Source organism: Macrobrachium nipponense, chromosome 45 (assembly GCF_015104395.2).
Source record: "Macrobrachium nipponense isolate FS-2020 chromosome 45, ASM1510439v2, whole genome shotgun sequence".
NCBI classification, from domain to species: Eukaryota; Metazoa; Arthropoda; class Malacostraca; order Decapoda; family Palaemonidae; genus Macrobrachium; species Macrobrachium nipponense.
In genome coordinates this window covers 28977818-28999464 of record NC_061105.1, presented here as the reverse complement: position 1 = coordinate 28999464, position 21647 = coordinate 28977818, and the positions used below count along the sequence as shown (strand labels likewise).

The window sequence follows — 21647 nt, the reverse complement described above, 5'->3', positions numbered from 1 at the left end:
AAAGTTTCATACATACTTACCTGGCAGATATATACAATTGAAGACCCACCCAGCCTCCCCGCAGGAGACAGGTGGAAGAGAGAATCTGATTAGAAAACGGGAATAGTTCCTAGTCCTGCCACCCAGAGCAGGGCGGTAGATCACCTGACCTACCTGTAGCGAGTGCCGCGAAATTTGAATTTCTGTCGGGGACGACGGAGTCGATAGCTATGTATATATCTGCCAGGTAAGTATGTATGAAACTTTATTGTATCATAACAATATCATTTTTCATGATTATTTCCAAAAAATATCTGATTTTTATTTAAAATTTCATGTTCTCATCGTTTTTATTATTTCTAAGCCTCGTAAAGATGTCCTGATTGCTTTAAGAATTAATTCAGTCATTTGGAGACCTGATAACACTAACCAGAAGCGTATATCAGTTTTAGTTTGGACGTACCGAATTTTACCAAAAAAACTTTTCCTTGCGTGTGTTCTTTTTGGCCTGGGGGAAAAGTCGTGTACCTTACACCCTTTTATCTTCCGTCTGTGCACAAGAGGGTTAGATTGCACAGAAGATTATTAGTCAAAGCCATAATCTGTATTATTTTTCACTTAATTAGGGTAATCCTACAGTTTAGAGGTCCAAATTCACTGCATTAAGTAAAGTCAAGATTAGCACACACTTGGGTATGGAACCTGGAAAGTAGTAAAAAAATTAGTCGTTTATCTGTTTACGGAAGCAAAAGGAATAAATGGGGAATGTAAATAAACAAAAACATGTCTTAGGGATACAGACCCATAGTATATTGAGAAAATCATAAATCTCTGCTTCTGTAAGCAGATAAACTGCTAATTTTATTGTAGTGTCTTACCGAACAATTATAGAGCCGTGATTTCCACGAGCGGCAGGATACTAAATTCAAATTTAGCGCGTCGGCGTCGCCAACACTGGTGGTGATGACGTCATCTCCCTCCACTCGCGGGAGAACCAGGTACAACTGCCCAGGTGAATTCAATTCTTTTCCTGCCCGCCGGCGTCCGGTGAACAATCGGTGGTCGGTGCGGTTGGATGACTTTTGGCTTCGCTTTTTTCTTGTGGATTTGATCTTCGGAATTGGTGAAGTACTCTTTTTTGGCGTTGTTGTTATTTTGCTTTTTATTTAGGCGTTGCCATGTCGGATTCTAGTCCGTCGGGAGTTAAGTTTTGCATCTCAGGATGTAAAACTAGATTATCCAAGCTAGAGTATGATTCTCACACTAAATGTGTTAAGTGTAGGGGACAGGTTTGTTCAGCAGATCGAACATGTAACGAGTGTAGTGATTGGACTGATTCTCAATGGAAAGTTTTTTTGTTCATACTCGGAGAAATTAGCTAAAGACAGAATTAGAAAAGCAGCGCTTAGGGAAAGTAGACTTAGCTCTGCTTCGTCTTGCGATGCATCTGTTCCTTCTGTTTCTCCTCAAATTGTTATGTCTCCTTTAACTACACCTATTCCTCCTACTAATCCCACTTCTCCGGCTTCCCGTGTAGTTTCTTCCGACACCATTGCCAGTCTGGAATCGAGGTTAGATCAGAAATTTTCGGTACTAGCGAATACGGTTTTGCAACTTGGTAATTCAGTTAAGACGTTTTTGGAGAAAGCGGCCTCAGGTAAGAGTGTAGTTGAGGTGCGTCTGTCTGTCCTGACACGTCTCCTAGACAAAGGTCACTGTCCAGCTCCCCCGCACCGGGGAGAAGACATACCGGAAGTCCAAGGGAGTCGATCGGGATTTGCCCACAGACAGGCGCCTCTCTTGTTGAGCCTGTTGCGCCTCAACAGGGCTCGGTTAAGCGTTGGAAAGGTGTTGCGGTCAGACGCCTTTCAAATGATTCAAGCGATTCGTCTTCGGTCGCACGGCGCTCTTGGCGAGATCGCCCGTTTCTTTGCGTCCTTAAAGAGGCGTTCAGGAGGCGCCGATTCTTCGCCTCCTCCAGTCAAGCGGTATAAGGAGCCTGAGAGTAGGGTTGCGCCTCGGCCGTTAGCGGCTCGTTCGTCGCCTCAATCTGTGCCTTTTTCGGCTCCATCTACTAGTAGAGATTGTGGTTTTAGCGCTGTAGCTAGCAGTTTCTAATGGTGTTTTTCTTTAGGTGCTTTTTCGTCTGTTACGCCTGATGCGCCTGTTTCGCCTCGAATTTCGGCGGCTCCGAGCGAGGCGCAAGTAGTTTTTTTTTCCGCTCCTGCTGAACATTTAGGCTCTTCCAAGCCTACGTTAACTGTTTTTGATTCGTCTCTGGCGCCTTTGCGCAAGCAGTTAGAGATGTTAACCAACTGGATGAATGAGTCCAAGGGTGGTTCGAAACCTCAGATCCGGTTGGTAGTTCCGTCTACTTCTCGGCGGTATCGGAGAATGAAGAAGAAGTAGAGGAGGAGGATTCACATCACCTCTCGTGTTATTCACGTCTCCTTAGATTTCTTCTGGTATCTTATCCAGATTATTTTGAGAAAGCGGCTCCGCGCTCCCCAACTTCGACTTTTTTGATGAGGAGGAAACTTCAGACCCTCTCCTCCTAAAACTTGTTCTATCTAAAGCGGTTAGACATTCGTGAAAGAGACGGAGAAATGGGTCTATGAAAAGAGACTTAGGGAAGGCTCTTTTTGCTTACCCTCCCTCTAAGTTGCTTCGTAAGAGGTATAGGTTTTTATGTAACTGGGGAAGCTCCCTTCTCTGGGAGTTTCTGCCTCCTCCCAGGGAGACTTCTCCAGTTTAATCGACTCCTCTAGAAGATCTGCTTTCGCCGCAGCGAAAGTTTTCTTTACAGCGCCTGAGTTGGACCACGTTGTAAAGAATCAATTTAAACTTTTGGAAGTCTTTAGCTTCTTGATTGGACTATTGGCGCTTTAGCGGCCAAGATCGAAGACTGTCCTTCTCTTTTCCCAGGAGTTAGCGGAGGATTGGATTGGTGTTCTGTCCCTGTGCGGACAAATCCATTAGGGATGGATGTGATGAGTTAGCTTCGCTCATCGCCTTTGGTACCCTTAAGAAAAGGCAACTTTGGTGCTCCTTTGCTTCTAAAAGGGTTACGTCCCCAACAGAAGTCTGCTCTCTTGTTTGCTCCTTTTGTGAAAGATAACCTCTTTCCAGACGATGTAGTGTTGTCAATTTGCGTCTTGCGCTAGATAAGAAATCTACTTCGGATTTACTGGCACAGTCTAGCTAAGAGACCTAAAGCTCCTGTGGAGACTGTTCCTTCGGTTTCTCCTCTGGCCCAAGCGCCTTTCGAGGAGAAAACAAGCAAAAAACAAGCGCTTCTTTCGGCCGAAAAATCGAATTTGCGACCTCAGTCTAAGGCCTCGGCCAAGGTTAACAAACCTTCCAAAGTGGGAGCCAGGCTGGCTCTGTTTTGGGAGGAATGGGAAAACAGAGGAGCAGAAGCCTGGGTAGTGCAAGTACTCAAGTTCGGCTATCGTATTCCTCTCGTTTCACCTCCCTCGCTCTCACCTGTGCCAATTCCATTCCAGGCATACTCTCCGGCTCAGACAAATTTCTGGCGCTAGCCGCAGAAGTGGAAGCGCTTGTTCTCAAAGAAGCGATAGAACAGATAGAAGGGGATTTTCCTCCAGGCTTTTACAATCGCCTTTTTGTAGTTCCCAAGTCATCAGGGGGCTGGAGGCCGGGTTTTGGATGTGAGCGCCCTGAACTTGCATGTCCAGAAAACAAAATTTCATATGGAGACCACTCGGTCGGTTCTGGAGTCCATCAGACAGGGGGATTGGATGGTCTCTCTGGACATGCAAGACGCTTATTTTCACATTCCGAGACATCGCGGAATCTTCGGAACGTACCTGAGGTTCATGTTCGAAGGCAAGGTGTTTCAGTTTCGGGCGCTTTGCTTCGGACTAGCGACCGCTCCTCAAGTTTTCACCAGGGTTCTAGCCCCGATAGGAAGCTGGCTACACATATTAGGAGTAAGAATCTCCCTCTATCTGGACGATTGGCTTCTCCGGTCGGAATCAGAGAGTCGGTGCATGAAGGACCTTGGAACAACTCTGGATCTTGCCAGAAAGTTAGGAATTCTGGTCAAACAACAGAAGTCCCAGTTGGTTCCATCTCAGAGCAATCCTTTATTTGGGGATGATTCTGAATGCTCAAGTTTTTCGGGCTTTTCTGTCCCCCCCCGAAGAGGGTTCAAGGCTGTCTGGAGACAGTTCAGGAGTTCTTGGACAAAAAGGTAAGTTCTGCCAATCAGTGGATGAGGCTCCTGGCAAATTGACGTCAGTGGAGAAATTTGTGACGTTGGGAAGACTGCACATGAGACCTCTGCAGTTTTTCCTGAGAGCCTCTTGGTGCAGGAAGACACAACCAGACTCGATTACCTTTCCTGTCACAGATCAAATAAAAGAGGACCTAAGGTGGTGGCTCTCTCGAGCAAGGTTGGAAGAAGGGTTAGATTTACGACCCATCCTCCCGAACCTACAGTTCTTTTCCGACGCACGGACACAGGTTGGGGAGCCCTACTGGAAAATCAACGGGACTTCAGGAGCTTGGTCGGAGAAGGAGAAGAAGTTCCACATAAATGTAAAGGAACTGTTAGCAATTTTCTTAGGCTCAGACAGTTTCGGAGCTTAGTAGAAGGCCGAGTAGTGGCAGTGCATTCCGACAACTCCACGGCTCTCTCGTACGTGCGGAAACAGGGGGGGACTCAGTCTTTCTCTCTGTACGAAGTAGCCAAGGATCTCCTCCTGTGGTCAAACGAAGCGAAGGTTCAGCTAGTCCCGAGATTTGTTCCGGGAAAGATGAACGTCCTGGCGGACGAGTTAAGTCGTCAACAGCAAGTGTTACCTCTGGAGTGGACTTTGGACAACAAGATTTGTCAGAAACTTTGGCGCCTTTGGGGACGACCGTCAATAGACCTGTTCGCGACATCGAGGAACAACCGTCTTCCTCTCTTTTGTTCTCCATCCCCAGATCCTCTAGCTTGGTCGGTGGACGCAATGCTGTTGGATTGGTCGGGTCTGGAAGCTTATGCATTCCCTCCGTTCGGTCTAATAAGAGAGGTGCTGAACAAGTTCATGTCGCACAGCAATGTAACGCTAACGTTAATCGCTCCCTTTTGGCCCAGGAAAGAGTGGTTCCCGGACCTTCTCCAGTTGTTAGTAGACTTCCCCAGACTTCTTCCTCCAGAGAAGTGGCTTCTCAAACAACCTCACTTCAAGAGGTTTCCACCAAAAACTTGTCCGCTCTAGCTCTGACAGGGTTCAGACTGTCCGAATCTGTCAGAGCGAAAGGATTTTCAAGAAGAGCTGCAGAAGCTATCGCTCGTTGTAGGAGAGAGTCTTCTAACAAACTCTATCAAGGGAAGTGGAGAATCTTCAGAGAGTGGTGTAGAAGTGCTAAAGTCTTCTACTTCTGCGACCTCTTTAACAGAAATAGCAGATTTCTTCTATTTCTTAGGAACTCTAAGAAACTGGCTCCTTCGACGATCAGAGGATATAGAGCCATGCTCTCTTCGGTTTTTCGACATCGAGGTTTGGATATTTCCTCCAATTCAGATCTGTCGGACCTCATTAGGTCTTTCGAAACCACTAAGCTCCCGCAAGATACAGTGGCTTGGAACTTAGATGTGGTGCTTAAGTTCCTCATGGGGCCACCGTTTGAGCCTTTGAAGTCGGCTTCACTCAGGAAACTTGACTAAGAAGGCACTCTTTCTTATTGCACTAGCTTCTGCTAAGCATGTCAGCGAATTGCACGCTATAGACAAAAGAGTCGGTTTCTCTCAAGGCAATGCTGTATTTTCGGTATCTTTGACCTTTCTAGCCAAAAATGAGAATCCATTCTAATCCTTGGCCGAGGAGTTTTGTGGTAAGGAACTTATCTGATTTGGTTGGACATGAGGAGGAAGAAAGGCTCTTATGTCAGTCAGGGCTATTAAGCAGTATCTGTTTGCCACTAAGGGTATCAGAGGACAATCTTCTAAGCTCTGGACCTCGGTTCAAAATCCCTCTCGTCCTCTTTCTAAGAATGCTATATCGTTCTTTATTAGAGAGCTTATCCCAGGGAACGCTCACTCGCAGTCCGAGAACGACAATCTTTCCGTTCTGAGAGTTTAAAGCTCACGAGGTTAGAGCAGTGGCAACTTCTTTAGCATTCAGAAAGAATTTATCTTTAGCTTCGATTCTTCAGAGCACGTTCTGGAGATCGAATTCGGTTTTTGCGAGTCATTATCTCAAAGAGATAGAAACGGTTTTCGAGAATTGTAAAACGTTAGGTCCGGTGGCGGTTTCTGGCAGTTGTGTTGGGAGAAACGGCACAGGGGTCCGTCACCTCTATGCTAACTTTTCACCTTGAATAGGTGTCGAGTTCAAGGAAGCTGGGGGTACTGAGTACCTGGGATACTCCACCAGTCTGTTAGGTCAGATTTTACAATGGTTGGGTATATATGTTTTTCTAAATCTGGTGTTGGTGACAAATGTTTTTGTATGATTGAATTTCTGGTCTTAGCCCAGGGCAAGGGCAATCTTTGTTGTTACTATCCTCCGTCAGTCAGCCTTGACTCGCTTGAACTACGGAAGGATTCCACTCCTGTAGAGGCTAACTTTGGTCAAATTCCAATTCCTCTACAATAGTAAGAAGAGCACCGACCAGAGGCAGTAACAGTCTGCTGTAGCTCTCTTACAAGGTAAGGTACAACAGACACCTTGAGTGTTTATGGTATTGCAATAAATGTAACCATTTAAAAATATACTAGTGGTCCACTGATCCACCTTCCCATAAATGTGTAATCAGCTCTATAATTGTTCGGTAAGACACTACAATAAAAATGAAATTTTCATTATTAAAATGAAGTTTTATTGTATACTTACCGAACAATTATGATTATACCCACCCTCCTCCCCTTAGGTGGACGGACGGGCAGAAAGAATTGGATTCACCTGGGCAGTTGTACCTGGTTCTCCCGCGAGTGGAGGGAGATGACGTCATCACCACCAGTGTTGGCGACGCCGACGCGCTAAATTTGAATTTAGTATCCTGCCGCTCGTGGAAATCACGGCTCTATAATTGTTCGGTAAGTATACAATAAAACTTCATTTTAATAATGAAAATTTCATTTTTTTTAGATTTATCAAAAAGTGGCTCTTGAAGAGCAAGAGCCTGTGCCAGGTTCTTATTTGGTTCCGGGTTCCTATGTGCTCACCCCACAATCACAGTTGTGGACACACTACACTATTTGCATGAGGTGTAGAGCTTTTTCCCTCTGTCTTTTCACAATCTCTGCTTCTGTAAGCAGGTGTCTTTTCACCATCTCTGCTTCTGTAAGCAGATGTCTTTTCACAATCTTTGCTTCTGTAAGCAGGTGTCTTCACAATCTCTGCTTCTGTAAGCAGATGTCTTTTCACAATCTCTGCTTCTGTAAGCAGGTGTCTTTTCACAATCTCTGCTTCTGTAAGCAGGGGTCTTTTCACAATCTCTGCTTCTGTAACCAGGTAAATTGCTAATTTCTTTTTTAGCAAATATGTATACTTCTATTTGCAGATCTTTCTAAAGAAGAAATTAAGAAATAAAACTTACACACAAGGCAAGGGAGCAGAGAATTTGGACCCCTAAACTGTAGGGTTAGGTAAAATTGCTGACTACTACCTTGGCCTTTAGCTCAGCAACTAATGGTTTGTGTGCAGGATGAGGACCACATTCAGTACCAGTCCTTTGAGAACATATGTAAACTGTAGGGTTAGGTAAAATTGCTGACTACTACCTTGGCCTTTAGCTCAGCAACTAATGGTTTGTGTGCAGGATGAGGACCACATTCAGTACCAGTCCTTTGAGAACATATGTAAAAATAGAAACAAAAGGTGATAAATAAAAACATTAAAGACAGGAACAAACAAATACATGGAAGAATAATAATTATTATTATTATTTTTATTTTCAGCTCAAGGCCATAAATACATGGAATATACAAACTTGTTTGCATATCTGCGAGTAGGCTAGCCACATTTTTACCTCACCAACTCTTAAATTTTTTTTGTCACTACTTCATCCCAAATGAATATAGTTACCGAGTTGCTGCTAGTTAGTGGGGCACCAGTTATACAATATGTATTTGGTGTTTTGTTTACACATGGTGGAATGTTTAGCTTGGAATTGTAACAAGCATGATCTGCCATCTGTGTTGAGGTCTTATGATTAATTCTGAAAATCTCTGTGACTGTCCTGTTAAAATTGTTGTAGGTTGGCAAATTGCATAAAAGTTTTATACATTCAACTTCCCTGCCAGATATATACTTAGCTATAGACTCCGTCGTCTCCGACAGAATTTCAAATTTCGCGGCACACGCTACCGGTAGGTCAGGTGATCTACCGCCCTGCCCTGGGTGGCAGGACTAGGAACCATTCCCGTTTTCTAATCAGAATTCTTTCTGTCGCCGACCATCAACATTGTTGTTGGTTCCTCCCGATTGGTTTTCTTTTTTCGCCGGCAATTGATCTTCTTGACCGACTTTTTGGTGACGTATCTGGATTGTTGGATTGGCATACGCTTTTGTGGACTGTTTTGTGACTTGATTTTGGATTTTTTCTTTAAATATGTCTGACTCTGGTATGGTTGTGAGACGTTGTGTGAATGTAGGCTGTAAGGTGAGGTTGCCGAAAGCTTCGGTAGACCCTCACACGGTATGCAAGAGGGTGCAGGGAGTATGAATGTTCTTTTACTAATACTTGTAAAGAATGTGAGAATTTGAGTGAGAACGAATGGAAGATCTAACTAATTATTTGAAAAAGTTAGAAAAGAGAGAGAGCGAGGAAGGCTTCTCATAGAAGTTTAAGTAGTTCTAGATCTGAACTAATTCCAAGCTTGGGATCTTCCCCAAGGGTAAGTATTGTACTTAATCCTTCCATTGCAGCCCCTTCTCCTATTGCAGAACCTGTAGATCCAGCGAAAGAACTTGCAGATCTAAAAGCAGCCGTTCAAATAATGGAAAACAAAAATGGCTGCCATACAAGGTAAGGCTAGTGATTTGTCATTAGACAGTGATATAAGTGTCCCCAGTGTAGTGGAGGGGCATCTGGTCGGCTCAGCAACGCTCCTAGGTCTAGACCTCTTCCAAGCTCACATGCCCAGAGGAGAAGGAATGTCGAAAGCCGAAGGAGGTTGTGGAGAATCCCCACCGATCAGTGTCCCTTCGGCGGTTTCTGTGACACCCCGACTGCCAAGGACAGCTATTGTAAAAGCGTCCTACGTGAGTGTTTTCTCGTCGTCGGGCTCTTCATCACCGAGACGTGATTGGAGAGATTCCGATCGATCTCGGCCTCTCAAGAGGAGTTTGGAGGGCGCCGACAATTGACTCGAGCCCTGAAAACTTCCCTGAGGGGAGTCTCCATCGGGAGTTAAGAATGGCGAGAAGAGCCATTCTTACAACCAGAGTGAGAAGGAGGCAGGAGGTGGAGGCTATGGGACTCCTCCCCTCCTCCTTCCCCTCCTCCCGAAGAGGATAAAGAGGAAGCTACAAAGAGGTTCATGATGGCGATGCAGGAGCAGATTTCGTCATTTGTAGGAGTCCTGTCAAAGGAGCCTCCTAGAAGGAAAGACACTTCCCTTCCTATTAAAAGATCCTCCAGACGTATGGAGGTATCTACCTCCAGGATCGATACTCCTACCCGAGGTGAGGTTTCCTGTACGAACCTGGATGAAACAATCAGACGTCTGGCACCGGCCAGGAGTGAGGAGTCACCCAGGAGGCAGGAGCCAAGAGCCAGGAGTGAGGAGTCAACCAGGAGGGCAGGAGCCAGCCAAGAGTGTGGAGGCATCTAGGCAAGAGGCAGAGCCAGGAGGCTAGAGCCAGGAGCCAAGAGGCAAGAGGCCAAGAGCCCCAGGAGCAGGAGCAGGAGGCCCAAGGAGCCAAGGAGCCAGAGGCCAGGAGCAAGACCAGGACAGAGGCAGGAGCAAGGAGGCAGGAGCCAGGAGGCAGGAGTCAAGAGGCAGGAGCCAGGAGGCGGAGTCCGGAGTAGGAGCCGGAGTCCGGAGTCAGGAGGCAGGAGTCGGAGTCAGGAGGCAGGAGTCAGGAGCCAGGATGGCAGGAGTCAGGAGGCAGAGTCAAGAGCCAGGAGTCAAGAGTCGGGACTCGGTCCTGGAGGTTATGACTCTTCGCCAAATGGGAGCTCCTCTCCTTCAGAACATAGGAGGTCTGGAAGGACTCTTCCTCAAAACGGGTAACGTTCTCCTTCGTCGGATCGAGGGTTTAGACGAGTTTGTCTGACGACGATCCTCCTGCTAATGAGGGACTTTCTAGTTACAAAGTCTTGGCCTCTTTACTACTACAAGAGTTTGGAGATTCTCTTAGTCCTGCAGCGCCTCCTTCTCCTCGTCGCTCTTTTCGAGCTCAGCTACGGCTAAATCGTCGGCCTTCTTGAAAATGAAGCCTGCGATATCATGAAGAAGGCACTCCATTCTTTAGATTCTTGGATGGACAAGAAGAAGAGTTAGGAAAGACGGTATTCTGCATGCCTCCTTCCAGATTGCACGGGAAGAGAGGTATTTGGTATGGGACGGGAGAGACTATGGGTCCTTTCTTTACCCGCCTCTGCAGATGCCGACTTTGCCAGTTTAGTGGAGGCCTCTAGACGTCACTCCTTAGGATCGGTCAGAGCGACGTGGAGCACTTCAGAGTTGAACCACTTGCTAAAGGGACTTTTTGTCACTTTAGAGGTGTTCAATTTTCTGGAATTGGTCGCTCGGAGTTCTGGCCAACAAATCTAAGGATCCGGAGTTTTCTGAAGAACCCAGAAATTCTCCATAGCGTGCTGTCCTGCTGGACAAGGCAGTACAGGACGGTTCTGGTGAAGTGGCTTCACTTTTCGGTGCTGGTCTCCTAAAAAAGAGATCAGTGTATGGTTCCCTTTTATCGAAAGGGTTTCTCCGAGCCAGAAGACTGCCTTACTGTTCGCCCCACTATCAGATCATCTGTTTCCTTCTCAGTTAGTCAAGGATATATCTCGCTCACTAACTGAGAAGGCGACACAAGACCATACTTACTCAAACGTCCAAGAAAGGACGACCGGTAGTGGCGACGGTTAAGAAGGAACCTCGTCCTACTCAGCAGCCCTTTCGTGGAGGTGCAACGGCTCGTACCACCTGCCAGAAAGAAGAGCTCTGAAAAGAGAGGAAGGTCTTCATTTAGACCATTCAAGAGATCTAAGTGACTTGTTGCTCCTCCAAGCACCAGTGGGCGCCAGACTCCTGAACTTTGCAGGAGTATGGGAACAAAGGGGAGCCGACCCTTGTCAGTGTCGGTCCTGAAGAAGGGATAGTAATCCCCTTCGACGACAAACCGCCCCTAACATCTACGCCTCGGGAACTGTCAGCGAGGGTACAGAGACCCGTTATGCGAAAGACTCTCCTTTCAGATGGTGGAGCAAATGTGGGAAAAAGAGGCCATCGAACTGGTACAAGATCCACACTCCCCGGGATTTTACAATCGCCTTTTTCTAGTACCAAAGGCATCGGGGGGGTGGAGGCCAGTTCTGGACGTAAGCGCTCTGAATCGCTTCGTACAGAAAAGAAGTTTCGTATGGAAACGTCCGCCTCTGTCATGTCGGCGCTTCGCCCAGGAGATTGGATGGTCTCTCTGGACCTGCAAGACGCCTATTTCCACGTTCCCATTCACCATCAGTCAAAGAAATATCTTCGCTTTGTGATAGGAGACAAGATCTTTCAATTCAGGGCTCTGTGCTTCGGTCTGTCTACAGCCCCACAAGTATTCAACCAACCTGATGGCGAATGTAGCAAGATGGCTTCACCTAGAGGGGATAAACATCTCCTCTACTTGGACGACTGGCTGATCAGGGCCAAGTCGAAGAGTCAGTGCTTGGAGGACTTGGAAGTAACGAAGAAACATGATAGATTCGCTAGGGTTGCTCGTCAACCTCGAGAAGTCACAGACTGATCCCCGCCAGAAAACTTGGTTCTATCTGGGGATTCAGAGGATTCTCGGGGGTTTTCGGGTATATCCTTCGCGAGAAAGAATCGCTCGAGGTTTGTCGAGAATCTCGAGCTTCTTAGAGAGAAAAGACAGCTCAGCGAGGGATTACCTGAGCCTATTAGGGACTCTGTCCTCATTGGAAAAGTTCTTCTCGCTAGGGAGACTTCACCTTCGCCCTCTTCAGTTTTTCCTCAAAGAGGTGTGGAACTGGAAGACGGGTCAACTCTCGGACATCTTCCAACTTCCACAAGAAGTAAAAGATCATCTGAGTGGTGGATCCCTCAGCTTCAAAAGAACGAAGGCTTATCGCTTGCTCTGCTGAACCCAGACCAAGTGTTGTTTACCGACGCTTCGGAGTCGGGATGGGGAGCGACGCTGGGAGCAAGGGAGGTGTCAGGCACCTGGACGAAGGAACAGGTGTCCTGGCACATCAATTGCAAGGAACTTGTGGCCATACACCTAGCCTAAAGTCCTTCGAAAAGATAGTCAGAGACGGGGTAATACAGATCAACTCAGACAACACCACGGCTCTGGCTTACATAAGAAACGCAAGGAGGCACGCACTCGTTCTCCCTCTATCAGTTGACAAAACACCTGTAACCTGGACGGAAGAAAAAAAGAGCATAACTCTCCTCACAAGGTTTGTTCAAGGGATCAAAATGTGAGAGGACGACAGACTGAGCAGGAGAAAGCCAGGTCCTTCCCACAGAATGGACTCTTCACGAAGAAGTGTGTCGAAGTCTTTGGTCCCTGTGGGGGAGACCTCACATAACCTGTTTGCGACGTTCCTCTCCCAAAAGAATAGAGAACTTTGCTCTCTAGTAGAGGATCCGAGGAGCCTTCACAATAGACGCGTTTTCATGATTGGTCGGGTCGTGGACGCTTACGGCGCCCTTTTCCGTTCAAAAATCCTGGGGGAAAGTGCTTCAGGAAGTTTGTAGCTTCGAAGAGCACGAAGTTGATACTCATAGCCCCATTTTGGCCAGCACAGGAATGGTTCACGGAGGTACTGGAGTGGATAGTGGACTTCCCCAGATCACTTCCAAACAGACACGATCTACTCAGACAACCCCACTTCGAGAGGTTTCATCACAACCTCCCAGGTCTCGCTCTGACTGCCTTTCGACTATCGAAAGACTTGTCAGAGACTGAGAGGCTTTTCTCGCGAGGCTGCGGGCTATAAACGCTAGAGCCCGCAGAGCTTCGACGAGAAGAGTATACCAGTCGAAGTGGGAAGTCTTTAGGAGGTGGTGTAAGGTTCAGAAGCTGTCCTCCTCCAGTACCTCTATAGTGAAGATTGCCGATTTCCTCCTCTTTCTGAGAAAGGAGTCACACCTATCTGTCTCGACAATAAAAGGATACCGAAGCATGCTGTCTTCGGTTTTCAGGAATCGAGGCCTAGACATTGCTAACGACAAAGATCTACACGATCTAATTAGATCTTTTGAGACGTCGAAAGCAGCTACTCCTAGAACACCTAGTTGGAATCTAGACGTGGTCCTGAAATCCTTTCATCGGACAAATTCGAACCTTTACATCTGGCGTCCTTCCGACGTTACTAGGAATGCTTGTTCCTAGTGGCTCTCGCTACAGCCAAGAGGACGAGCGAATTACACGCTCTGGATTCCACGGTGGGGTTCAAAGGAGATGCTGCCATCTGTCTTTTCCGACAATGTTTCTGGCAAAGAATGAAAAAACCCATCAAAACCTTGGCCCAGAAGTTTTGAGGTAAAAGGCCTATCTAACCTGGTAGGCAGAGAGATAGAGAGATCTCTCTGTCCAGTGAGAGCTCTTAAATTCTATTTAGAGAGGAAGAGACAGATGGGAGCTTGTCAACAAGGTCTTTGGTGTGCAGTGAAGAACCCCAAACGACTCATGTCCAAGAACGCCTTGGCTTTCTTTGTGAGAAGCGTTATTACGGACGCTCACAAGAACTGCTCGGAGGAATCCTTCGGTCTTCTAAAAGTCAAGACGCATGAAGTAAGAGCAGTAGCAACGTCTTTGGCGTTCCAAAAGAATATGTCTCTGAAGAATATCATCGAGACTACATATTGGAGGTGCAATTCAGTGTTTGCATCTCATTATCTAAAGGACGTGAGAGTGACCTATGAGAAGTGCTTCTCGCTAGGTCCTTTTGTATCAGCAGATACAGTACTGGGTCTTGGAGCAAAGACTGATCCTTAATTTTGTGTTTTTTATCGTACATAAACCCTCTTGTCAGATATGGACTTGGTTTTCTAGTAGCAAGCTCACTACTGTTGCACGGGCGCAGAGTGTCATTGCTGGTAGGCGATCAAGGGTATGTATGACTAATAGGGGAGTACAAAATTTTTTTGTATATTTTGTAATGAAAGTGTAATTATGTTTTCGAGTTTTTTGGTGTTTGTGAGGAGTTCGGGGATAACTCCTTACAATCTTAGAACTAACATGGATGTTAGGATCAGGTGATCGGGATCGGTTTTGTGCTCCTTGAACAAGGTGTATTGTCATGTAAGTGGAATAGCACCCAATGACAAAGGCCTTTAGGCTCTGCCGAGTAAGTGGATAAGACCCCATTGGCAGACCCACAAGAACTCTTAGCCATAGATCATTATCTCGCTGAGGCTCTTGAGGCTAAGCAGACTACAAGGCAGTAGCCTCGAAGTCTTCAGCCTAATAAGGTAGGAACCAAGGTTTATAAATACCTACAACATATGTTGTTTACCTGTCTATTTCAGTAGTTAGCTGTCTCTTACCCACCACCAATGGGTGCTAATCAGCTAAGTATATATCTGGCAGGGAAGTTGAATGTATAAAAATGATATTGTCATGTTACAATAAAGTTTTATACATACTTACCTGACAGATATATACGATTAATGGCCCACCCAGCCTCCCCGCAGGAGACAGGTGGAAGAGAAGAATTCTGATTAGAAAACGGGAATGGTTCCTAGTCCTGCCACCCAGGGCAGGGCGGTAGATCACTGACCTACGGTATGCGTGTGCCGCGAAATTTGAAATTCTGTCGGAGACGACGGAGTCTATAGCTAAGTATATATCTGTCAGGTAAGTATGTATAAAACTTTATTGTAACATGACAATATCATTTTTCATATTTTTTCATTGCATTTTGTGGCAAAATTTAGAATTTTACAAGTTTTGCTATATGTAATCTCCATAAGAAATATTTGTATCTGCAGGTTTTTAAAGTGCTACCAACAATTTTGATCATTCCTTGCAAAGGGAAAATGAGATTTTCAAGGATATGTTGTAATTGCTGTCCTTAACGTGGCCTTATATTAGTACTAGGTGCCACACCTTGTTTAGTTTTTTTTTTTTTTTTTTTTTTTTTTTGTTAACTCCCCTAACCTGACCTTGCCCACCTAGAAGTGTTCTTTCACCTGTAATGAACGGGCACCATCATATGAATATCAAAAACAGGTTTTGGGTGGCTTACAGGCTAACTCATAGTGAGTATCAGTATATGTGTCATACGATTTGGATGAATTTAGTGCAAAAGACGTTCAGAACACTCCAGTGGTCTATAAATGACTTGTGGTAACTGTGGTTTCTCAGCTCAGGGAATCAGGAGTCAGAGTTAGCCCTCAGTATGATTTTAGACTTTAAGAGGGAATGTTTCACTGCTCTGTCCCATGACGTCTTTTTATTTATTTGCTTATAAATATACCCAGGGATTGCTGTTGGTTTTAGTTCTTATCCTTTATGGTAGTACAGCAGCTATAATTGTAATTTTGCAAAGAAAAGTGCAAAGAAATATTAGAAAAAATATGTATACTTCTCAAAAAGTTACCGCATAAAAGACTCTGGCTTGTACTTGTGGAAAGTACGAACTAAAGTATTCAAGAATTTTCACATTTTGACCACAGAGAGGAACCCAGTGCTCCTACTGTACAGTACTTTACTGTACCAGGAATAATACTCAATTTTGCTTCCTTTATGTACATATTTTATATTGTACCTTCCTTATTTATTGCAATTATCTTCCCCAGGTTTTGCGATAATGAGATGGCCTTTCAGATGATTCCTCCCAGGGTGTCCTCTTCTCCACCCCCTTTGGACTCTCTTCCGAGTGTTACCTGCCCAGGGGATGATGATGAAGATGAAGAATTTGGGACTTTTGCTACACATAGTACCTTTGATATTACAGGTATGGTGGACGATATGCTCTTTAGAATTCATCATATGGTAAGTTTAGCATGCATTGCATTATACTGTATGTGTATGGGTCAGTTCATGCCTTAACAATAATGATCAGCAATTTTTGACTTCTAAGGTGAACTGGATGTTTTGTGTATAGTGTAATGCATAGATGTGTTCATTCAAAGTGTAGACCTCTTACTATATTTTTAAATGCCCAATTGTTCATAAGTGGAACAAACCTTTGGTCTTAACAATAGGATAAATCTTCTGTTGTCAGCTGGAAACCAGTTAAAAACAGTAAAAAATTGTGTATGCAAGGAATCTGTGGCATCTGGCATCTAAAGCATAGATGAGGTGATGAGTCGTCACTTACCATGCTTGAACTGTGACACACTTAGTCTTTCTTCAACCGCCTTTGAGAGCGGATGTTTGCTTTTGTTCTCCTCCTCCTAAGCCAGTTTTTTTGATAGCCTTTGATTCCTTCCTGCTTTCTAGTGTTTTTGGATGTCTGTGTGTGCTTTGTGATTAATTATTGAATCTTCCATCAGATCTAAGAAGTTGCAGGAGCATCAGCACACATTTCCCGGCCTCCCAGGTTCCTGTGCTCACGCTTCGTAGCTTCCACTTTGACTGACCTTCATACATCTTGCAGTAGGTGTCGTGTCGATTTTTTTAATGTAACCATTCCATGCACGGAGTATCGTTCCTGGCCTGTTGTGCATTGGAAAAATTTCTACAAGGAGAGGGAACATCATAGGATGCCTGCGTATCCATCTTATGAAGGATCTCCTCAGTGGACAATTTCTGCTTCCCTTCTTCTAGACTTATTCTTCTGCCACCTCATCCATTTTTGCCTTCTTCTCCTTCCTTTTCATTCCATTGATCCTCTTTGGAAAGATCGGCAGTTGCTCAGGGTAATATTTGTTTCATGTGGCCTTCTCCCTCGGGGGTAGAGGGTCCCTTCGGGGAGGGAGGAGGCAGCACTATCTTGTTCCTGTGTTTCAGAGTCCGATTCGCACAAGTTGTCGTCTGTGTGGGCCTCCTTGGGCTTACCCGGGATCCCCCTCCTTGGAAGGCCTTTTGTCCCATTTCATGTCAGCATGCCTTCCAGCAGCAGCTCCCCCAGCATTCCCCCCTTCCGTCTGGCCTCTACTACTTAGGGTTGTGTGTGCTGCTGCCTTGTGGGATGCCATTGTTAACTACGCCCTATCCTGGGTTGCCCTATATCTCGCCATCAGTGAGGTCATCAACTTAGGCTAAGAGTCTGATGCACACTGTGACGCCACTCCCAGCATCATCTCTGCCTGTGACGTCAGTACTAGTGATATCCACTCCCTGCCTGTTGCCATGATGTCACACCAGATTCCACCATGATGTCATCCCTGGTGGTTGTCAATCCATTGGAGGTTTTCATGCAGGCTATGATGGACAAACTGGACTCTGTGTTTCGAGAGAGGTACCATGGTACCCCCTCCTTGATCTCGAGTTAAATGTTGAAGGATTGAGGACTTTGTTGCTTCACCTTCTGGGAGCTTGAGAGCTGTGCCATCTACTTCCCCACTTAGACATGAATCTCCCCTTCATGTATGTGGATGTGATCCTCTCTATAGCGTTTGTGTGCCTGTGGAAGATGATCTTCACCCGTCTCAGAAAACCTCTTGCTTGTTAACTTATTCTTCCTCAATCTGTTCCAGTTTGCTGTAAGGATGACTGCGATCAAGAAGTCGAAGGTGGTGGTCCCTCAGATTAGAAGTCCAGTTGTTTTGAGACCTTCAATATGTTCCTCTCTCCTTCTGAAATTGTGTTCACCCGTTAGATCCAGAATTTCCTTGCTGTTGCTTGCATCCACAGATGTGTTTCAAGTGACAGCCGTGAGGTTGTTGACAGACGTGTCCCTCATCACGGATGTGGTTCTACAGCTATTCGTGATTATGAAAGAGTCATCTTTCTCCAATTTTCAAGAAACTAAGGCATTCCTTGTCTTGTTCTCCTAGGTCCTACGTTTGTCATTTGCCTTCCAGAGTTAGTGGTCGTGACTCGTCAAGGCAGAGGCACCATGTTTCTCCTTCTCTCAGACAGTCTCATGTATGTCGTTTGCTGTTGCATGGCTGCGTATGTTATTCTTCTCGGTCAGAGGACACATAACATGTTCAAGGGGAGCTCTCCAATGGCTGGAGTAAGTGATAGGTTTTATCTTTCTCTGCCTTCTACTTTAGGACTTTGAACTTTGGTGCAGGATACAGAGGGTTGGGAATCGGGAGTTTGTTTCTTCCTACACGTAGGTTATTGATCTCATTCGTGAGTACAATAATCCTTCCAAGAGGACTGAGACTCTTGTCTTATGACCCCTACAGGCATAGAGGCCTTGCTTTGGATCAAAGAAGGGCATGCTAACTTGATTTTACTGTATGGGAATTCTTTGGTTTCAGGACAGGAGAATTCTCTCTGTTCCAAAAGGTCTATAAGCTCTTCCCCTACTCTCGTTTGGCTTGAGAAGTACTACTCGGCTAATCTTGTACAGCTGATGAGTAGGCTGGTCAATTCAGATGTGGTTTGTCTGAAACCTGGATTGACTGACCCTGGATCAAGTTAGGGCTGAGGGCCTTTTGTTATCATTTCATGAAGCTTCTACTTTAGACTCAACTGCATCCTCTGTTTCTTGGCTGGACTCATGGTCGTCAGCAGTGGCTAGGATAACTTCATCCCATTCTGCAAGAGAATCTGTCAGCACTCCTTCTTTTATCAGATTACTTCAATCCTGGTGTGAAGGCCATTTGTACCTGGGACATCTTAATGCTAATTTGTGGCCAATTTGCTCCTAATTAGAAGGGATGCAGCCCATTCTAAAGTGGCTCGTTCTGTAGATGCGGATTCCTTGTTTTGTCTGTAGAATGTTGATCTTCTAAAATCCCAACTACCTAGAGATCAATCTAGAGGCTGCAATAGACAGACAATGGGCTAACAATAATGATCGTCTTGTCCAGCAGGCAGTCACTAAATCGATGGGTCATTCTCGCCCTCCAGTTCCAAGGTAGAGTAGGCGGTCTCCTGCCAGGAAGTCTTCAAAGCCATCGACTTCCACTAGAGCCCTTTAGCCAGCACCTACTCCAAAGAAGTAGCCACTGCAGTGTCCTTTTCAGCCTCGCTCTTCAAGACCAGGAGGTGGGTGGGCTAAAGGCAGAGGCAGGTCAAGTCGACAATAGAGAGAACGCTACTCTGTGCCTATTGCCACCAGTGGGGGGATGCCTGGCGAGCCATTGGGCCAAGTGGCAATTGCATGGAGCAGAAACCTTTGGTTAGTAGATATCCTTCAAACAGGGTATCTACTTCCATTCGACTTCCCTCCTCCTCTCTCCGATCATCCTCTCCTGCAGTTGCTGTATGCCTGATGCTCTCTCCGAAGTACCTCCAGGAGGAAGTGTCAAAGGTGATGGACAAAGGCGCAGTAAAAAAGGTAGATAATCCTTCTCCAGGGTTCTACAGTCGAGTCTTCCTATTACCGAAGGCCACTGGTTATTGGAGGCTATTGATAGACCTCTCAATGCTGAACCACTTTATTAAGATGACAAGAGTCAAGATAGAGACACCCCGGACAGTCTTGGCAGCCATGAGGGAGAATGGCTTCATACTGTTAATGGACTTGAAAGGATGTGCTCCAGGTTCCAAGCCACCCTTTGTCCAGGAAATTCCTCCACTTCAGCCTGAGGAGCAGTTCCTCCAGTTCAAGGTTCTTTGCTTCGGCTTGACAACAGCTCTGTAAGTGTTCACAAGGGTCTTTACCCTAGTGTTGACGTGGGCTCATGCTCAGGGGATTCACCTGTTGAGATACCTGGACGATTGGTAAGTTCCCAGGAAAAACTGGTTAGGGACAGGGACCGTCTTCTCCAGTTTTGTCAGAGCCTAGGCATTGTAGTAAATCTGGAGAAGTCCAATCTACTTCCCAGCCAGAGGATTCTATACCTGGGAATGGTGATACAGTGGTACCTCGACATACGAAAGGCTCAACTTACGAAAAACCCGCCACCATCCTCCCACTCTCCCATTGGTTCCTGATGCTAGTCGATGCTAGTCACCGCCATAAGATCCTGCTCTCCTATTGGTCAGCATCTCTCCCCATGATCCCATCAGTATCATACGTAGCAGCGTGCTTTTTTGGCCAATTGGCGGCATCATCGGTATCGTAACCACGTGGAATTCGTTCATTCTATACAATTTCGTTTATTAACGTAAATTTTTTTTCGTTAGAGATTTCGTTGTAGTACTACTTTATCGTGTTGTGTGAGAACTTTACTCATACGTTATACGTACTACTAACGTAATTACGTAGTAAATCGTATATGCTAGTCGTGGGTCCCAATAAAGTTGAAGTAGGAAAGAAGAGGATGCTTTCTTTGGAGACAAAAATGGAGATAATAAAAAAGTATGAAGCTGGCAAACGATTAAGTGTGATCGCTAAGGAATACGGCCGAAATCCATCGACAACAGCATCATCCTTAAGCAGAAGGATGCCATCAAAGCAGCTACACCTTCCAAGGGCGTGACTATTTTGTCTAGCAAGAGGAGCTACGTGCACGATGAGATGGAGAGGCTGCTTGTCTGGATAAAAGACAAAGAAATCGCTGGCGATACGATAACCAAGACGGCAATCTCTCTCAGCGCTATTTTCGGCGATTTGATTGCCCAAGCTGAAGACGACTGAGGCGAAGGGACATCGACACCAACCCCAGAGTTCAAGGCTTCTCATGGGTGGTTCGAAAAATTCCGTAAACTGACTGGCATCCATTCGGTGGTGTGGCACGGGGAGGTGGCCAGCTCGGACACGAAAGCGGCCGAAGCCTTTATTAAGACGTTCGACGAGATGACTCTCAACGAAGGCTACAGTTCTCAGCAATTCTTCAACTGTGATGAGACTGGCCTTTTTTGAAAAAAAATGCCTCATTGGACGTACATCACACAGGAAGAGAAGAAGCTACCCGGGCATAAGCCTATGAAAGACAGGCTTACACTTGCATTTTGTTCGAACGCCAGTGGGGATTGCAAGGCGAAGCCCCTACTTGTCTATCATTCGGAGACTCCTCGAGCCTTCAATGCCCACAAAGTGCTAAAGGAGAAGCTTCCGGTGATTTGGAGGGCTAATGCGAAAGCCTGGGTTACGAGACTTTTGTTCACTGAGTGGGTAAATCTGTGTTTTGGCCGGACAGTGAAGAAATTCTTGGAAGAGGAGCGCCTCCTCTGAAATGTGCTGCTGTTGTTGGACAATGCCCCTGCTCAGCCTCCTGGCTCGAGGAAGATATCCTAGTGGAGTATCGTATTTATCCAGGTTCTTTATCTTCCGCCTAACACCACCCCTCTCCTCCACCCATGAAACCACCCAAGCAATGATCGAACTTCAAGAAGCTGTTATACAAAACATCTTTTCAAGAGATGTTTCGACATCACCGATACCACAAACCTCACCTTGCTTGAATTTTAGAAGGAACATTTCGATGTTGTGATATGCATCCGACTCATCGATCATGCTGGCAGGAGATTTCGAGGCGAACCTTGAATTCTCGTGATGGAAAACTC

The 21647-nt window shown here is 45.8% G+C and overlaps 1 protein-coding gene across 12 annotated transcripts in view; it reads left to right on the top strand.

Moving 5' to 3' along the window:
- The window catches only part of LOC135214459 (aftiphilin-like), a 169821-nt gene that overhangs the window by 20604 nt on the left and 127570 nt on the right, over positions 1-21647 (top strand). For all 12 annotated transcript variants that reach the window (XM_064248788.1, XM_064248784.1, XM_064248792.1 and 9 more), the window contains exon 2: positions 15929-16086. In XM_064248788.1, coding sequence (XP_064104858.1) covers positions 15945-16086 — 142 coding nt within the window. In that variant the 5' untranslated portion in view covers positions 15929-15944. The remainder of the gene's footprint in view (positions 1-15928; positions 16087-21647) is intronic.